The 20,146-nt window shown below is 40.6% G+C and overlaps 1 protein-coding gene across 3 annotated transcripts in view; it reads left to right on the top strand.

The window, feature by feature from the left end:
- man1a2 (mannosidase, alpha, class 1A, member 2) overlaps nt 1–16,771 on the top strand; it is an 83,518-nt gene extending 66,747 nt beyond the window's left edge. For 2 of the 3 annotated variants that reach the window (XM_046053623.1, XM_046053624.1), the window contains exons 9-11: nt 661–833; nt 9,392–9,507; nt 11,829–16,771. In XM_046053623.1, coding sequence (XP_045909579.1) covers nt 661–833; nt 9,392–9,507; nt 11,829–11,964 — 425 coding nt within the window. In that variant the 3' untranslated portion in view covers nt 11,965–16,771. Of the gene's footprint in view, nt 1–660; nt 834–9,391; nt 9,508–10,570; nt 10,700–11,828 lie in introns of those variants that run through there. The other variant, XM_046053625.1, reaches the window with a different exon arrangement.
- Nucleotides 16,772–20,146: the final 3,375 nt, after the last annotated feature.

Below are 20,146 nucleotides of genomic sequence, written 5' to 3'. Positions count from 1 at the left end.
CGCTGGCTAAAGTTGCTCTGTTAGGCAACCATTGAGTGTGTGTGTGTTTGTGTGTTTTAATCCTTTCAGGCACAGTCTTGTCACCGCCTCTTCAGCTTCTCAGTAATTTTCCACAGTCAGACTCTGAATACCTATCACACTTAATTGGTAGAAAACACTCGTAAAAAGAAGATGAAAACCGTGTGAAATCAATGGCGTTGGAGGCTTTTTATTGCTTTATCTCACACACACACACACACAGGCATTAATTTATATCAGCTCTGACCTGTAAACACCAGCAGCTGAACCATAAAGACAAACAAGGACCAAAATATAATGTTTATCTCCTGTTTTCCTCTCTTAATCATACTTTCCCTCTGCTCTGTCTTTGTCTCGCCAATCACTTTCATTTCCCTCCAACTCTCCTCCCCCATCTCACCCGTCCTCCTGTTCCTGTTTAACATCTCTCGCTCTTGTATGTTCGTCTTTCTTTCCTCATCTTTAATTCCCTCTTTGACAGTCTTCCTTTCTATTCTTTTTATTTGTCATTTTTCTGTTTTCCCCGCTTCCTCTGTCCTATTTTTTTGTTCCATCTTCTATGTCACCTCTTCTCCCCTCTATCTCTCATTATTTCTCCTCCTCTGCTCTTTTTGACCTCCACCTTTTTCTTCTTCCCTCAAGTGTTGAAGCTCGGCCCGGAGGCCTTTAAGTTCGACAGCGGCCTGGAGGCGGTGGCTGTACGGCAGAATGAGAAGTACTACATCCTGCGACCGGAGGTCATCGAGACTTACTGGTACATGTGGAGGTTCACCCACGATCCCAAATATCGGCAGTGGGGCTGGGAGGCAGCACAGGTAAATACCATACATGTGTAGAGCTTTTAAATCCAAGACATCTGTTGGATTTACTTTGAAGCACAAAACATGAGCAGCATGACACTCCATTCCCCCAAACGAAAAGGAGCCAAAGCTTTCAGAGTTGCCAGCAGTGTTAAATGGAGGACAGCTATGAAACAGGGAACGTCTGAAAGAAAGGTTCTCTCATGAGCTCCTGATCTAATGTCTTGCTCTTGAAAATAGATGCACACAGAGCATCACAGAGAAGGGAGAGGGGTTACAAATAGTAAAAGCCAGTTGATTTTTAGTTAGAGTTTTAATAAAAATCTGCAGGTATGATGAGAAGTCATTTAAAAAGTAGTATTTTTCACGTCACCTGCAAGAGTTTGACAGCTGGGTAATTTGTGTTTAGTAATGCGAGTAAACACAACCCACGAATATTCGTCCTTAATCCAGTTTACAGCAGTATGGACCCTAAATAAATATTTTGTTGTGATTTAATTGCAATAAATGGATCAAAAGCTACATAATGATAATAATTTACTCTTAGCTCCTCCCACTGGTAAACGGCTCCAGATCAGAGCAAAATTCGGTGCGACTCCGGGTGTTTATTCACCCCTCCCGAATTTGCATCTTTGCCTTGATTTTGTATGTAATCACAGCGCGTCAACATTTTGCTCCGCTTTCTCTGTGGACACACAGTAAGGATCTAGTTTTTAAAGGACCAATGAGGTCCACAGCAGAGAGTACATTTGTGATGATTACCTAGATGAATGGGACAGGAAAGTACTGTCACTGAATTCAGCTTTCACTATATATCAGAAACACTCATCAGTTACATGATAACCACCAGCTGGTCATAATGTAGGTTTCCCTTTTGCTGCCAAAACAGCCCTGACCCCTTGAGGCATGGACTCCACTGTATTGCATCCACAATTTGACCTGCAGTAGCTCATCTGTTGGATCAGACAACACAGCCCATCCTTCGCTCCCCACATGCATCAGTGAGCCTTGGCCGTCCATGACCTTGTCGCTAATTCACATGTCTTTCTTCCTTGGACCACTTTTGATAGGTACTGACCACTGTAGACCGTTATGGAGATGCTCTGACTAGAGCCCAACCGATTTATTGTTTTGCAGATATTATCAGCCGATATAAGCTACTTGCAGATACATCTGCGGCGGCGTTTATAACAGCCGATATATGACTATTAAAAAAGAGAAACGGAAAGGCGGATTCATGTCATGAGTGTTGCATAGTTTGCCCAAAAGAGCACGTGCTGCAGCTCCTCTGTTCAAAACACTGCACCACCACAGAACAACACATCAGCTGACCGCAGTCTACCAGAGCTCAGAGCCAGTGTGCTGTCGATTGCGCTACGGTAGCATTTTTCGACAAGGCAGCATAGATCGTCAGAACACAGGTCCTCTCATTTTTCTCTAATTTATTACTTCTAAATATTTTCTGTCGCCAACAGCAGATAACGCTGCCTGTTGCTAAATTAGCCACAAAGCTAATGCCGTGTTTATCAGTGGAGGAGGCTAATATTAATTAGCTATTAAACTGTAGTGTCTCCAGTTACAGTCAGTGTGTCAGAAATTATTAAACCAGAGGATACTTGAGAATAAACTTGAGCTGAACAAGTATCTAACACACAGTTGCAGGTCCTCGTAGACAGTCATGTAGTATTAGATTAATTCAAGGGCAGCGTTTCCTCTGCGTCACTGTATCATAGAGCCAGAAGTGACATGAGAAATCGTTCCTGCAACGTTGGATAGAATTAACAGAGTGCAGGTGATAAACTAGATGTAGAAAGTAGAGCTGGGCGGTTTATATCGGTATAATGAGGTATACCGACATAATTTCAAAAGAGATTGGACAATACCGTTTATACCGATATAGTGTGATGTTGAGTTAATTAATATGTTTCTGTAAAGTCCTGCCCGCGTTTGCTCCTCTCTCTCCCTCACCTTACAGCAATGCCCCTCCCTCTGCATCTGCGCGCAGCCGTCTACTCACAAACTCTCGAACAACATGGATGGAGACTCAGTCGACACTGCTGAAGACCTGGCTTGTAAAAAAATAATAATAATAAATTGTGACACTTTATAGCATTTATCAGAGAAACATCCAGTTATTATGTCACGTAAGTCGTGAGACGTTGGATATTAAGAGCGATAAGAGCGGACCTGGTAACTTTGATAAGCAACAGCAAACACACCAGTCAGATGTCATTCCTTTGCTACCACGTTGGTTTTGTTTTGATAGGCTACGTCATCAACTTCTCAACATGCGTTGCACCTGCTGCTGTGAACAGAATCGTGGGAGGAAAAGTCCAGAAGACAAGTTCTTTTCTTTGGTGACTTTATATAGCGTAGCCTACTACTGATGGAGAAACTCACCGGAGTAGACTTAACAGGGAGAGAGAGATGGAAAGAAGTAGGGCACGCTGACATGTTTGCAGCAGAGGTACGTTAGGTCTGTGAGTGTGAAGAGAACTGACGGAGACAGATTCAATAAGTGAGTGACGCTTAAATAAGGTGGAGAATGAAGTACTATTGCATGACAAAAAATGTACATATATAATTATTTGCCTATGTAGGAGAGCCCTGTTTATCGTTATTATGATAGCAAGACATGAGAGATGATATATGGTATGATAATTTTAAGAAGTAGTACTATATTGGTATTTGTTTCGCTAGCCCCCACAATACATACACTATTTAATTTAATGTTCATTAGTAGTAGTACTCAATAATTTATGATAAATCAAATATTTTAAAAATGTTTATGTAGTTTTATACATTTGACTCTTATTTATCAAAACTTCAATATATTTTGTTTTACTTTAGTTCAAAGTACTATTTCTAACAATAACAAAGTTTATTTTTAAACTGCATCATGTCGTGGTATCTTGGTATGGTGACAACTTAACAAATGTTAGGGATAATCTTTGTTTATGTTATACGTTTGTTAAATAAGGCGGGGAAAGAACATTGGCAGATATATTGGCTGTCGGATTTTAAAATCTTCAAATATCGAAATCGGTATCGGACTTGAAAATCCCATATCAGTCGGCTCTAGCTCTGACCCAGTCATCTAGCCGTTACAATTTGGCTCGTGTCAAAGTTGCTGAAATCCTTGCGGATGTCCATTTTTACTTCTTCTAACACTTTAACTTTGAGGTCAAGATGCTTACTTGCTGCCTAATATATCCCACCGACTGACAGGTGCCACGATGATGGGAAAATCAGTGTTCACCCATCAGTGGTCATCGGTGATCGTATATATTCAGAATGCTTAATGGCATGAGCTGATGAATTTAAAGCACAGTTATGCAATAAATAAAATGATAGTCTCAGCAAATGGCACCAATGGTAGGTTTCTGCCATGCAAACCTTCCCTTTAGCCATTCCAGTTGTAGATAAAGATTAAAAAACCTTTTCTTTGCAACATTAAACTCTGTGCTTGCTGGTTAGAAGGGAAGTATTTGATATTTAATATTTGGTAGATAATTGTACACATTTTACTCCTAATAATTACTTATTTGAATTGGGTCGTTGTGGTTTGAGTACATGTCAAAACTCCTGAATATATTTATATATTCTGTTATCGGCTTTGTGTCCATTGGAAAGTGAAAGTATTTAACTCTCAGCTGAGCTTATTTTACTGCAGCTGAAACTGTGATTGAACATTGACTTTTGAGTCAGAAGGTCAGACTGTATAATTATCTTCATTAGGCCACTCGATCCTGTAGAGTGGCAGTGCTTTATGGAATAACATGTTTTGATCTCACAGGAAACCACATTTGGATTCTTATAATAATCACACCTATGAGTAGGGTTGGGCGAGGTCTACGATATCATCGGGTGCGCGCGCGGGGGTCTTATGTGCAGTCGTCTTATGCGCATGTGTTCTTGCACAGACCAAAAAACCCAAAAATTGGTAGACTATTAACTTACGTTACAAGTCACGGTGGATATTTTACACATGGACCAGGTGAAGCAACAGTGAACATACAAGGTGCAGATGTTGGTTTCAGTTGTTTGATAGGCTGCGTCATTAATAAGCCGACGTGTGGCTCACATGCTGCCGTGATAACGAATTGCGAGTGGAAATATACAGAACAAAAACAAGTTCTTAGTCTTTTAGGCGACTTTATAAAACATACTGCTGATGGAAAAAATGGAGCAGACGGGGGGAGAGAGAGGCGGGGCTAGCCGGAGTGTCGACCTGAGGTGTAAGTGTGTCAGAGTGTGACAGAGTGTGGGGAGAAGAGAATAACTCCGAGGCGGGTGCAAAGCATACTTAAAAACAATAAGAAGAATGTTCATGGTCATTAAAAACTGCTTTCACAGGGTGGTATAATGTGAACATTTGAGATTTTTTTTGCTGGGGGGGCGGGGGTTTTACAATCACGATGCTGGCTCAACGTTGTGATGTCTGTCAGCCATCGCCGATTGGCCCAACCCTATTATGAGTGGCTGCTTGTGCAACTGACCAGAAATGAAGAGAACCATTTTTTATGTTTGTATGTTTCCATGTGTTGGAAATGTGAATGTGAGAACTCTTTCTGGCGTTATTAGCTATTTATTTCTCCTTTTGTGTTTTAATATGAACAGCTTTATGAAAGTATAACAGAAATGAAAGCCCTCTGTATCCTTTTCACTCCCCTGCTCTACTCCCTCTGACAGAGGATTAAAGAGCTCGTCTTCTGTACGGCAGCTGATGTGTCTTCTCTGTCTAAATCTCAGCCGGCCTGCTCGTCATCCATTTCTATTTCTCCCTCGCACTCTTTTCACACTTTACTCTTTTGTCTTTCTCCTGCCAATCTATTTGTTTTTTCAGGGGGGGTTAAGTGCACACGCTTTCATGTGCCAAGCAAATACATTGGCAAGTGTGTTTATGATGTGCGATTGTACTGAGTATGAGTGACACTAAAGAGAGCTGCTGCTGAAGGGCTCATCTTTGCCTCTCTTGCATTATCTAATATTGCATACAGTATATACATGCGTGCTAATGCAGATGACAGATGTTATTTAATTTAGCTTATCTGTAGTTTTAGATCTGTTTACCACATTTATTTTCAGAAGTTTTTATGCTAATATTTGAAATGAAAGAAAGACTTCCTGTCTGACTGGGGTTGGTTATTGTTTGAGTTAATCTTGCTCTTGTTATATTATTTGGGTAAGAAGCTAAAAAAAAATATGATAGAAGTCTGATAGAAGAACCAGCTTTAAATTCTGCAGATTTAGTCATAGATGTGCTAGCAAGTGTTTTTTTGTATTTAGTATGGATTTGGGCCATCTTGGATGCTCCATTTATTTTATGCTTTCTGCGTTTTCTTCTTTTTTTGCATTTGTTTCCATCTCAAATGTTTCCTTGTTTCTCGCTGTATCATCTTATATCCTTTCATTTTTCTTACTTGTTTCTTTTACACACACATACAGTAACTTTCTGACAACACCTGAGGCTCTCTCCATGTTCACACGAAGCTCAACCTCCTACTCTCTTCCTATTGGTCACTTTATCCCCCACATAGACACATATGTACACCTTTCACCAACACCTGCAGTCGTCTTTGTGTGTTGCATCAAAGCTCAGCTTCTCTCTCTCTCTCTCTCTGTCTTTCTCGCTCACACATACACAAACAAACGCACACACTCCCTCTGCACCCCAGCTGCATCCATCTTGTACCCAAAACCAGCCTCTGTCTGTCACACTTCCTCTTTTCAAAGCAGCCATTAACACTTACTGGCTTTTACATGCGTGCGTGTGTGTGCATGCACGCATACAACATGTCTGTGTTGCCCATGCATTTTTTTTAGTGTAGGCAGCTTTTACCTGTGTATGTGTGTCAGTGTAAAGGTGAAGCCCAGCTGCTATAATGTGAAGAGTGTCCTCACTTAGTAGCTGCAGACACACTCCTACCTTTTCTCCTACTGGTAGACTTTTATATTAGATTATTTAGTTAGCACAGATGGTCGTGCTGTGTGTGTGTGTGTTTGTGTGTGTTCTACAGTTATGGGTACGGTTACAAAAATACTGCGTATAACCCCAAAGTTCCCAGAATGTTGAGCGTTTGAGTACAAATATGGCTTGTGTTTAAAATGTATATTTTAATTATCCAGACATATTGAAGGATATACTCAGCTTGAGATTGGTGTGTGTGTGTGTGTGTGTGTGTGTGTGTGTGTTGCACACATAGCGGGACACTGCAGTGTGGATCCAGAAGGGCAAACACACGTCGGGCACAGCAGCCCATTAATAACAGGAATTACAGTCCAAACTACTTGCGACAGAAATCTGCTGACAGCAAAATGGTCACTGGAGGACAGGAGGGAGGAAGAAGACGTGCATGTGTGTGCGTGCGTGCAAGCGTGCGTGTGTTTGAGAGAGAGACAGTGAAAGACAAGGACAGAGATAATGCTTTCAATTACATGCGTTAATAGTGTAAGTTGATAACGTATGAGCAAGAGTGTAATGCAGCCAGAATTTTTATGGAGGCACCAATTTCACTGTAACAAGTCCTGATTGTAAATCAATAGAGCACACAGGTAATAGCGTCAGTATCACCAGCTGGACGATCACTGCATTTTTAATGACATTGCCCACTTGTGTATGTGTGTATGCAGACGGGGGAAAGCACCTGCTCACAAATTGGACTTGGTTTCAAGAAGAGCGTATATTTTCACTCCTCAGATCCAAAACAGCAGCCCGGCATTTGCAGTAGTGCATCATCGAGGTGTTCTGTGGGGAAAATGTGTCATTGTACAGTATGTGAAGACGTTTTCTTGGTTTTGCTGGCCCACTGATTTGACATCTTTTGGGTAAATAAGAATTTATCAGAGATGTTAGAAATAAATACACTGTATGGACAGTAGTACTGGGACACCTACGCATTACTTTTGTGACAACCCATTTTAAACCCATAGGCATTAATATAGAGTTGGTCCCCCCGTTGCAGCTATAACCGCTCCCAGTCTTTTGGGAAGGTTTTCTACAGGATTTTGGAGTTTGTCTGTGGGAACTGTTTCCCATTCATCCAGAAGAGCATTTATAAGGTCAGACAGAGATGTTGGACATGAGGGCCTGGCTCGCAATCTCTGTTCTAGTTTATCCCAAAGATTTAGGATAGGGTTGAAAAATCAGGGATCTGTGTGGGCCAGTCAAGTTCTTCCAGACCAAACTGGGCTTTATGAATGGGGGCATTGTCCTACTGAAAGAGGAAAAGGCCAAACAGAGACCACTGGAAGAACTATGGTGGTCTAAAATTGTCCCTTAACAAGATTTCCCTTTAACAAAGAACAAACCATGAAAAAACAAACCCTCTAAAAAGTCTTTTGTCTACATAATGTTGCTAAGTTTAGGTATTTTACAGGAAATAAGTTAGGTTAGTTTTGTTTGCTGTCATGGCAGCATTTGTTGCCATAATAACACAGAGGTGACAGTTTGTCCTGACTAACAGCGCTGGATGCAACAGGCCGGTAACTTGCTTTTGTTTACTGTTGCTTATTCTGGATGTTTTTGTGATGGCAGTGGAGAAATTGCGGGCCTCAGAACAAGTGGTCCAGCTCCGCTGTTTTTGTTGTTTTTGAAACATTGACATCACATCTTTTGTGTTTGGAGTATCGGAGATAAACCCTCAAAAGCCAAAGTGAATGGACAGAGAGAAGGGATTTACACCACAATCCCAACCACCTACGAAAGTGGCTTACATTTGTCCTGAAAGAGCTGCACAACGTGTATTTTCGTTATGACTTAAAGAAAATCCAAACTATATCTGATGTCCAGTGAAATCAGATTCAACGTCGTCTTGAATGGAGCTTAAAATCCACACATACAGATTACATCCTCATAATCGCAGACAGCTAGAGAAAAAAAGAGATGAGAACAGCTAAAAATGTGAGATTTCACCTCACAATTTCCAATCAACTCCCATTTTGCCCTTCAAATCAATCATTCTGAATCAGACGAAGGTGCGAAGACAACCTGAGATTGTGAAAAGTGACCCAAGAGAAATCACCACAGACCACAGGCCTCTCCCTCGCTTCAAGAGAAACTTTTATTTTGCCATTATGCAGCAGCTCCCTCATATGCAGCATAATATGAAACCCTCATTATGAAGCTGCTTCGGAGGAGGGACAAAAAGAAGAATTCAAGAGAATAAAATGTAAATGCGGGTTGTGAGGCATTTGTTGTAATCTTCTTTTCCTCCGGTTTCCTACAGCTGCTGTTTCCTGTATGTGTCTCCCCAAGACTCCCTCTAATCTGTCACAAGCAAAAAAAATAATTATAGCATTCTTTTGTAAGCTTATTAAAATTGTGCTCTTCATCCCACCACCTTTTCTCTTTGCCCTTTTTTTCTTTTTTCTTCTCCTCGTTTTGTTTTTCCTCTTCATCATTCTCTTACCTTTTTCTTTGCAACTTTCCTCCCTTCCTGTTTCTGTCCATTTCCACCCAACTACTTACACTATTATTTTTCTTCCTTCTCTTTCTCTCCATTTTTTTGTTATCTTAAAACTCTTTCTTCCTTCCTTCTTCCTCCCCTTCCCTCCTTCCCTCTCTCCTCCAGGCCATTGATAAGTACTGCAGGGTGAGCGGAGGTTTCTCGGGGGTGAAGGATGTCTACTCCTCCAACCCGACCTACGACGACGTGCAGCAGAGCTTCTTCCTGGCCGAGACGCTCAAGTAAGCCAACACTAATAGGTTGATTAATTGGTTTGATCTATAAATTATCAGTACGTGTGTTGATTAATTAATCACTTTTGGGATTAATGCAATCATTTGGTGGGTGGGGTGGTGGGTTGGCTGATTGAAAGGGCTTGTCAGGGGAAAGTGATTGCAACAATTACGTGGTCATATTTTATGAAAGAAAATAAACGGAAAAATTGAGCAGGAAAATCCTCTGCAAACATAAAAGCAGCAGCATGTCAGTCGCAGACCTTCGTCGAGCAGCTGCTGTGTCAGAAATACAGCAGAAGAGCAGTTCATCAACAGCTCACTGGCTGCTCCTTCTCGTTCCATTACTCCCTGCAACATTTTGCGAGTTAAATGCTTTTAATGAGAGCTGGCAGCTATAAATGTTTGGCTTGTTTGCTAGAAGAGTGAAAATTAAACAGTAACACTGGATTATATACATGCACAGTTTCCTGTGAATCGTGCAAAAGCAATGTACTAATTTACTACTGCAGAACTACTTAGTGACGTGTGATGAGCCGTTTTCAGTCCAACACTGGCATGTGTTGTTATTTCTTTCCATTTTGTACTATAATAAAGGCTGATTAATGCAAAGGGCAGCTCTGATGATTGATGAAGGGAGCCTACAGACTGTGAGCCAGAGGGGAAAGTGAAGCCTAGTGTGGCTCTCTGTTTCCCTCTGCTGGCAGCTCTTTGAATGTTATCTCCTCCTGGCATAACTGTACATGTAAACTGAGCAGATGAAATTCAGTGTACAAGGTTGTTACTGTCAATCAAACAGTGCAGCAGGTCAAAGACAATTATAAAACAGAGCATACTGGGCTTATTGGCTGCTCTGTCTACCCTTGTGTTAGCAGGAAGCTACTTATCAGCTCCATTTTTAACTTGAACATGTCTGAATTTAACACCCACAAAGCGTTTAATTCCAGTGAAATTTGTCTTTGGTGTAAAAGTCGTTAAAGGTCACTCACCACACAAGCCTGGTAACTTTCTGAGATGATGACATTTGAATGCCTCGGTGTTATGTGGCCTTTGGTGTCTGTCTTTTTCTCAGTCTTTGTCCCTGCTGGCTGCGAGCCAATCGCATCAAAGCAATACATCAGCTCTGGGTTAAAACAGGCTGCTGATTGGCATCCGAACTTCTGTTGATCTGCTGTGTGGATCGTGAGTTATACTTGATCACTTGATGACTATTGTTAAAGTGTTAAACTTAGTAACTTAAGCGGTGTGTGTTAAGATTTATTTTAATGTTCATTAGAATTCTTAAAGAAATGCAAGTCAAGAGATCTTGTTTTAAATTAAAGCTCTAAATCTTACACAAACACACTGTAAGAGACTAATTGCAGATTATCGATAAGTGTACATATGATATAATATACATGGTTCATTGATGTTAAGGAATAAGAAGGAATATTTACAGTATTGCAATAAGTTAATTGTTTGATTTCGTGCTCTTAAAATGTGTGTGGATAATTTGCATAAAAATCAAATTTATATCACATTGGTAATATATAGGGAATAGACGACTATGATTGTCGCTTCTTCTTAACTGCATAAACCTTTAATTGCCTGGGGAGTCAAGCAAACAGAAAGCGGAGCCACACAGTTTTTTAAACTCCCTCTTTTTCTCACATTAATCAATCAACTCTTGTTCCTGTTATCTTCCTGTACTGATGTTGTCTTGTATCTAACGGATACATTTTTACCGAGTGGTCCTGTGGATTTATTGATATGATATGGGCGAGGGGAATAGTTAAGAGAGTCAAGCTAAGCAAATCTCCTTTTTGTGTACATGTTTCATTTTCATTAAATTACATTTATTCATTTAGCTGACGCGTTTTATCCAAAGCAACTTACAATTGCTATATATGTCAGAGATCGCACACCTCTGGAGCAACTAGGGGCTAAGCGTCTTGCTCAGAGACACATTGGTGGATGTGTCACAGTGGGAATTGAACCCCGGTCTCTCACACCAAAGCTGAAAATGTGTCAGCCTCCTGTCAACTCTAATTAGACTAATCACACACATCGCAATTACACAGCAAAGGTGGAGCAGTGTTCCCTATTTGGACCGTTTTTTCTCTGTGACCAAGCAGAGCCAAACTGGAATCAGGAAATAAAAGATTAAAACATAGAACAACAATTATTTATACCTATACTACAAATTCAGGGTTTTAAGTGTCGTGTACCTGTAAGCTGACACATGATGTAATCCACTTCTTTCTTCTTCTTCTCCTCTTTCCTTACCCTCACCACTGTTTCCTCCCTCCGTTAACCCCCACACATCCCTCCCACCACCTACCCCTCCTCAGGTATCTGTACCTGTTGTTCTCCAGCGACGACCTGATGCCGTTGGAGAGTTGGGTCTTTAACACGGAGGCTCACCCACTTCCTGTCCTCCACCTGGGCAACATCACCCTGCCTGGCAGCGAGCCGGCTCAGCGGTAGACAGACAAAGCCCTCTTCCATCACTGCAGCACCAGGGGGCGCCACCTGTCTGCCCGCCTGCCTGCCTGCCCGCCCACCATCACTGGACAAACTTACATTCAGCTCTACAGACTTTCAACTGCTTTTGGACTGCAGACATCAACCAGAGGACACGAGGAGAGAGCCTCCCGCACAGACCACTGCAGCGTGGGGAGGACTCAGTCTCCCTCTCTTCTTCTACGTTTTACTCTTTGACTCTGTGTTATTCTCTCTGTCTTCTCTGCTTAAATCAGAAAGATGGTGGGTTTGCTGCTCAGCCTCACGACTGGCTTGAATCGACTCTTTTCTCTGAAGAACCGAGCTCCAAAAACGGAGGCTTGATTTCGCTGTTCTTTTTTTTTTTTTGGTTATTATTTTTAGTGTTAATTTGAGATTTGACCAAACTGTCCTCCCATACAGACTCAAGCTGAGGCTCTGAGCATGCATATGGGATTTTGTGAAGGATCACACAGTCTGTTTGACACTAAACTGATGAACGTGTCACTTTTCCAGGCAGACAAACTTGAGGACTTTACAGGGTCTGTTGATAAGGTGTGTTTTTTTTTTTTTTTTTTTTTTGTTTTTTTGGACAAATCGTTAATGGGGACACAGGGTTGAATCAAAGCTCTTCGCTTCTCTCTGACCCAACCCCTCCCCACTCCACTTCCTGTTTAATCTCCATCAGACGAACTTTGACCTGGAACTGTCGCATCATCAATGCGAGGGCCGGTTGTGGCAACAGTTCCCCACCTCCTCCCTCTAATCCTCCTTTTTCAGAAAAGTGGACCATTGTGAGTGGAACAGTAACTACAGGCGGACAGCAGCAGGCCTCCCCATCTTCACCACTCCCCACCTCCACATCTTTCCAGTTTCTCTCTCCAGTTAGAGACGTCACAGGGCCACTATCTTCCCCCCTAAAACATTCTGCTGCTACTCGTTTGGATGCTGCTTTTTTTATCTCGAACCTTTTATTCTGATCACACCATTACATCACAGCGTTTCTCTCCAGCTTCATCAACCCTTCTTTTTCCACCTTTTCACAAATCACTCCAAATCATGTTCATATCATACATTTTGAGATGAGGCTAGAACCCAACCATGCTTATGTATGAGAGTGTGTGTGTGTGGCGGTTAAAATACCTCTGCAGTAAATCACTTATTTGGGCGCTTTGAAGAGGAGATAGCGCTGAAAGAGCTAAATAAATGAGAACCCTCCTGCTGAGCTCCCATGCCACATTTTCTCAGTTCAACCCCATATCACCAGTTGGACCACCTAACCTGCAAATTGCATGTTCTCAAAAGTTCTCCATCATTTGTCTTTACCACTCCCCCCACAATCCCACTGTCTTATTTTCTTAAATTTTTCATACCTTCTCCTCTCTCCTCCATTTTTACTGCTACCTCTCCGGTCCATAATAAAAAAGTCCAAAAACCTGGAGCCCTTCGTTCTCAGGGTTCCCAAATGACTCTGAAAAGTATGAAACCATAATTTCATAATGTCCCTGTTTTGTATAATCTCACAAAATCTCCATTGCTTTTGGAATCATAATAATCATACTGTACAGATTGATTAGACCCTGTTCATCATGTGCTACTGCCAAATGGCAACACCATATCATCAAACATCCATTTCAACATCAGAAATTCTGAAATAGAGCAAATCAAGGACTTGTTTGGCTGGTTTGTGTACAATTTCAAATGCACATCCTTTGCAGAGTCGCTATAATTTCTCCTCTCTGTAAAGGTCTCAGAAGATTCCACTCACTCCTTATGGTCCAATTTATCAAGAGCTTGGCCTTGTTGAGAGAGGTCAGACCCCGCCACACACCACGCTATCTGCTCAGTTACCAGCTTGCTTCTGCCTGCAGTTATCCCTCCAGACTCAACTCTCTCTGTTACTGCCGAAACAGCTTGAGGGATTTACTGCTCTGTTTGCTCAGATAATAGATAATACAGTCTATTAAAAAAAATAATACGTCAGCAAACAACCAAAACAGCTCGACTCTGAAACAGGCCTCTGTGGTGACCTACTGTATCAAGCAGCTACTTTAAGACTCTGTGAAAGACGCTGGACAATATTTTTATGCTAAAATCTACACAGACTCATAGCCCAAAGTGGGGATATATACCAACCCAAACACAAACCTCAACACATATCATTAAATCCCCTAGAATAAGGGAGTATTTTGCGTGTGTTTGCAGTGTACAAGAGTCAGATCTGCTGTTATTTGTGCTTGATGTTAAATTTGAAATGAAATTTTGCATTCAGATTTCTTTAAAGTGAATATTAATGATGCAGATTTCACACGTGACAACCATTTTTAGAAGCTGTACGGATGTGCTCTTTCAAAATATGTTTTGATAGTACAGCTTCAGATGGCACATTGAAATGACAAGTGCAACCGTGACCTTCTCTGTGAGTCACGTTAAGTTCTGTAGCTGAACGGCAAGAAATACAAACCAGCAGGGAGACGAGATGTTGGGGGGAAAACAAATAATACGTTAATGAAAGCAACCAGCGTACAGATGGTTTCAGGAGAACACAGCAGTAGTGAGTCAGGCCACAGGAGTCCTGTTGAGTCTAAATAATCCAATATTACAGCAAAAATTTATTTTTAGAAGCCAACTTTCATCAGCCAAAGGCTTTAATTATTTTTTTTGAGTCTGTCTGGTCCATTCTCCATGTTGGAAGGGATTCAACCATGATTTTTTCGTTCTTAAGACAAAAGGTCAATTAGTTTATAAAAATACAGACAGTAGGCTTAATGATGGGCTCAGCAAACTTGTGCTATGACTGTGTGTGTGACAGAGAGAGTGAGAGAGTTAGTGTGTTTCATATGTTCTGATTTTCTGTGAGCTCATTAATAAGCCTGTTGGCTACCAGTTTGTGTGACACGAATCTGCCATTTGTCCAAACCCTTTGTATCAATAGACTGGTTTAGGTAAGAGAGGAAACAGAGCAGGTTTCACTACTGGAGATGATGCTTCTGCAGGCGTTCAAGCTGACAAGTAGGACTAAACCAGGAAGATTTATTTCCTTGTGTTGTGTTTGTTTCTGACTGACTGATTCTTTTCAAGCCTTATTGTCAAATGCGACACCTTGGCCAATACTGTGCTCTTTCACGTTCTTTGCTTTGTGTTTTGTAATTCGTCTTCATGATATAAATTCCCTCTTATTGTTTTTGTCTGCACAAACATTGTCTGTCCTCTGACACGCACATAGATGCAGAACTGTGATGGAGGAAAAGCAAAGCTGACAGCGGACTTGACACTATGCTACATTTTGTTTACTGCCCAACCACATTGACTAAAGGTTCTCTAAAAATGTATCAATATGCTGACCTACTAATATCTGACTGTATCTCCACGTGCCCTCCTGAGAAAACACAGAAAATGAATTTTTTAACAGAAACTGAATTTGCTGTTGTTTGCCCGTTCTACAGGAGGTCAGCTGCTCATCTATCAATGAAGCCATACTGTGTATGTAGTTTGAAACAGTACTGCTGAAACAACAGTTTCTATTCAGTTTTTAGCTGTAGGTGATGATTAGCTTCCCTGACTGTAGAAATGGAAATAGGCAGCAGGGACTAAATGGAGTGATTAGAGACATTTGAAGCCATAGTTGTTGGCAACAATGCTCTTTACCTTTGCCTCAAATTGCTGCTAATCTCAAGTGAGTACAAAATGTTGACAGGCTAACACAAAGACATAGTAAATGCTTTAAAGGATAAGGTTGGAGATATTCTATTTATTGTCAACAAATCCTATGGAAAGACCAAAAAACAATGAGTTGATCCCAATAGCCTGATAATAAGCCTGATCTATGTCATTGTACACAGCTTCACTGTTGTCCAAAAATTCTTAAAAATAAATGAGCTGCATCATCCATTACCACGAACATACACAAGCTTATTTTGACTAAATCCCACATACACCATCCTGCTCACTAGAGCACCAAATGTGTATTAATCTGCATCTGAAAATAGTCCCCAACAAAAGCACTATTTCTGCCCGTTTGAGGAGCGTTTGTTGGTTTTGGTCTTATCATGGAATTGAATGACAATAATACGGATAAAAATAAGAAATATAAATCTCTAAAATAATCTGCCTTATACTTTTAACATCTTTGGAAACTGTAATTTCCTGATTTCATAAATATATAGGTTCTGATTTGTGAAAACAGTGTAGCTAGCAGACATTTTAGAAATATCTCTTACTATCAAATGTTGGTTGGGTTTAAGAGAGCAAATTGGCTTTGACCAAACTTCTGGCTAATGTTCAGGTCAATGTTGGGCTGATTTAATCAAGCCGCCTTTTTTTTTTTTTTTTATAAATGAAACAAAGTTTTTGGTTTAAAGTTTAGGGGAAACTCTCTCAACACTCTGCAGCGTCAATCCGTGTACATAAGAGATATTTCTCTGGCCAGTCCCCCATTCAACTCATTTTATCCCCTCCATCAGCCATCCAGTATTATTTCCACCTCTCTTTCATCTGAACTCTGGTGCCGGTCAACCTCAACAGTCCCTTACATTACAGTCTTGGCTCTCAGCCTCTATCCCCCAGTCTCTGACATCACCCTGACATCATGCTTACGTCATCACCACCAATATCTGTTAGGGAGGAAGCCCAGGCGAAAACTGGGTGGCCATCGCTGGGAGCGACGTTGATTTTGAAAATTGAGTGTTCTGTATTTGTATTTTTACTGAACTAAAAAATAAATAAAATGAAAGTATCTGTAAATATGTTTAAAATTGAGACACAAATTCAATAAAGATGTTATGAAAAGTGATCAGAAACGAAGAGTACACTCTGTGTTTTGTTTGTTTTGAGCTTTAACATATGCTTTGTGTAGCAGTTGCTGTGACAGATTTTAAAGTGGACAGTGTTTGTTGCTGTGGTTTGTTACAAACCTAAAAGTTGAGCATGAATCTTGAAATTTTTGTACACACGTTCATGTCCACTTCAGGAATTAATTTAATCACTAATACAAACTCCTGACTTTTCATATAGCGCCATCATCAGGCCAATATTTGTACTTGTCCAACATTGTGGTTTATGAGTAAATCCAAAAACGAACAGTGTTCCCATCAGCCTCAGCTGTACTTGATAGTCGATGGACAGATGGTGAACATGGTAAACCTTATACCCGCTGGGCATCAGCATGCTAACATTAGCATTTAGCTGAAAGTGCCGCACAGAGTATGCAGCATGGCTGTAGACTCTTGTTTAAAATAATTTGAATCTTTTGAATTTTAATAAACACTTATTGAGTCATTGGCCGACTGCAGCAGCTCATCTGGGTCAAATAAGGTGAACTTACTGAGAGATTGCAGTGATTCTTTAGTGACCAATGAGACCAATGAGAACCAGAGTCCAGCTACTAAAGTCCAACTGAAACTGCTGGAGTCCAACGATCCTTAAAAAAAAAAGACTCCAAACAAAAAAATTTCACCACTTAACCAAAAAAACTTGATTGAACTTTGACCCATGTGTAAGATAAATGCAATGTTGTACATCATTCTGAATTAAAGAGGTGTTCTCTGTCAGCGCTGTTCAGATGTGTTTGAGAAAACAAATGTGTTGTGGTTTATGCTGCTCAGCCTGCTGTCACATCCCTCCAGGATGCTGGCAGAGAGCCACTCGACACTTTGGACAAACACACAGCAGCTTCTTCCAGGTTGGCAGCGCACATACTAATAAGCACCTTTCTTTGTGGAATGGTTTTTACACAGAGACTGCATCCGTTCAAGTTCGTCTCAATTCTATGGTTCTCCCTCAGCGCACAAAACTTTCCCATTTAAGTGAACACAAGGTATCATTTACTTTTTGTGCTCATATTTGTACTCTATACTTATCCTGAGGTGTTGAAGCGCACCTGTGGACCACAACAAACAAACAACTAGCACAGTATGGGCTTTCCTCCATCTGGTCCATTCTGCCTTTCACTTCCTGTCATCGGAATCACATGAACATCGTACTGTAGCGCGCTTAGCTAATAGAGAGTGAGTGAGTTTCAGCTCAGAGAGGCTTTGCATCTAAAATTCTAGAAGAAAACAAAAGCAACCAATACAAATATGGTAATCCATTAATCAGTTAAATATCATCAGCAATATATTGATAACTTCCATTTAGCCAAAGAATTGACTTTATACCTCTGGATTCACGTATTCACGTACGTTCAAGTATTCACTACATAAACTCAGCAAAAAAAGACACGCCCCTTTTTCAGGATACTGTATTTTAAAGACAATTCTGTAAAAATCCAAATGACTACAGCTCTTCATTGTAAAGGGTGTAAACACTGTTTTTCATGCTTGTTCAATGAACATGCACACGTGGAACAGTCGTTTAGACACTAACAACGTATAGACCGTAGGCAATTAAGGTCACAGTTTTAAAAACTTAGAACACTAAAGAGACCTTTCTACTGACTCTGAAAAACGAAAGATGCCCAGGGTCCCTGCTCATCTGCGTGAACGTGCCTTAGGCATGCTGCAAGGAGCCATTAGTACTTTTGATGTTGTCGGAGCAATAAAATGCAGTGTCTGTACTGTGAGATGCCCAAGAAAGCACTACAAGGAGACAGGAAGGACAGCTGATCGTTTTCACAGTGGCATGCCACATGTAACAACACCTGCACTGGACCAAAGGGCCATATATGTACTGTATGCAGTATGAGTCTGGACAGACATGGATGTAAACTGCAACTTGACTGGTAAATATTTGACTTGACAGAGTGTTCTGTTACATACTGTACTGCTGGGAGCCTACGGCCTCTGATTGTGTTTTAAGTACCAGAGCGTGTTATTTCATTTTCACAAGAAACATGAGCTTGATGTCTCCGTAGGTGGGTTTTTTTCTCCTCACAATCACCGCCTGAAATGAAAGTGTGACGTCTGTTTGTGACTGACTTCCACTTAGGAAACCACAAACACCTTTGGACATCAAACATCACCTCTTCCTAAATACCGTGATCTCTAGGTTTACGGTAAAACTTTTGAAGACACTATGACACTCGAGCCTGTTCTTTTGGGTTTAAGTGCATCAAGGATTTGACATTCCCACAGCTGGCAATAATAATTGTGAAAGAAAATTAAACATAATACAGTTCTTATTAGGGTGAAACAAATTCTGCTTAAATTAACATTAAAGGGATTGAGAGATAATCTTGAGTATAAGTGTAACAACCTAAAAGTCTTGTTTTTTGCTGAACTAGTTTCATTTGTGACCTTGCTGCAGTGATGTATATCCTCGGGAAATATTGTTAAGTACTTAAAATGCGTTTTACTAATTACCATTCTGGCCATATTGTCCCGACTGGTTTTCTATCATATTTTCATACTTTGGCTTTAAACCATCAGCGCTGGAGCTGCTGACCAGAGTGAAGCACAGTAGAACTATAATTTTACCTTTTTAAATAATCTCTGATAAAATAATGCTAAAAGTTTCCTTTCAAATGCTGGGGGGTGCATTATTCTGTTATGGTTCAAGTATGAAAAATATGTTAAATTTGAAGGATAAGCATATAAAAGGTTTTCTACTTTTAACTTTAAGTATGTTGCGTGCCTTCGCCTCAGCTTTAAATTTAGAGGAGCTGCTGAATGTTACTTGCCAAAGCAAATTAATTGCGCAGAAAATGACACTTTAAATAGTCCACAACCAATTCAAATAGGCTAAATATGGAACGGTGTTCAGTAGTTAGTGTTATCTGTACATCCACAGTCATATCTATACAGTGTTACGACCCCCTGTTGGTCTAGGGGTGTGGGGGCCATAAACATATAGGCACAACTGGTAGATCTTAACAAGGTAACTTTTATTGGTAACAGAAAAGATGTAGACAGGTAACAAAAAAAACAAAAGGAGGGTGGACGAGGGTGCTGCGAAAATAACAAACCAAGTTAAAATAAAAAGGTCCTCAAAAGGAGGCCTGTACCTATCTATCGTTTTAAACAGGGTTGATTCTTACTACAAAAGAACACAAAGAGCACAGCGCCCACTCCACCTGGTGAAAACTAACACAATAGTAAACAGAACAATAAGTGAATTTCTCCACTGCACCCAAATGTGGAGCTAACATACAAAGGTATGCAAATGTTTCCCTAAACACAATGTACAGCTAATAAGCAAGTTAGGTGGATAGTTCCACTAAACACAAAGTACA

The sequence above is a fragment of the Micropterus dolomieu genome, linkage group LG07 (assembly GCF_021292245.1).
Source record: "Micropterus dolomieu isolate WLL.071019.BEF.003 ecotype Adirondacks linkage group LG07, ASM2129224v1, whole genome shotgun sequence".
Taxonomy (NCBI): domain Eukaryota; kingdom Metazoa; phylum Chordata; class Actinopteri; order Centrarchiformes; family Centrarchidae; genus Micropterus; species Micropterus dolomieu.
This window is presented reverse-complemented; position numbering and strand designations above follow the sequence as displayed.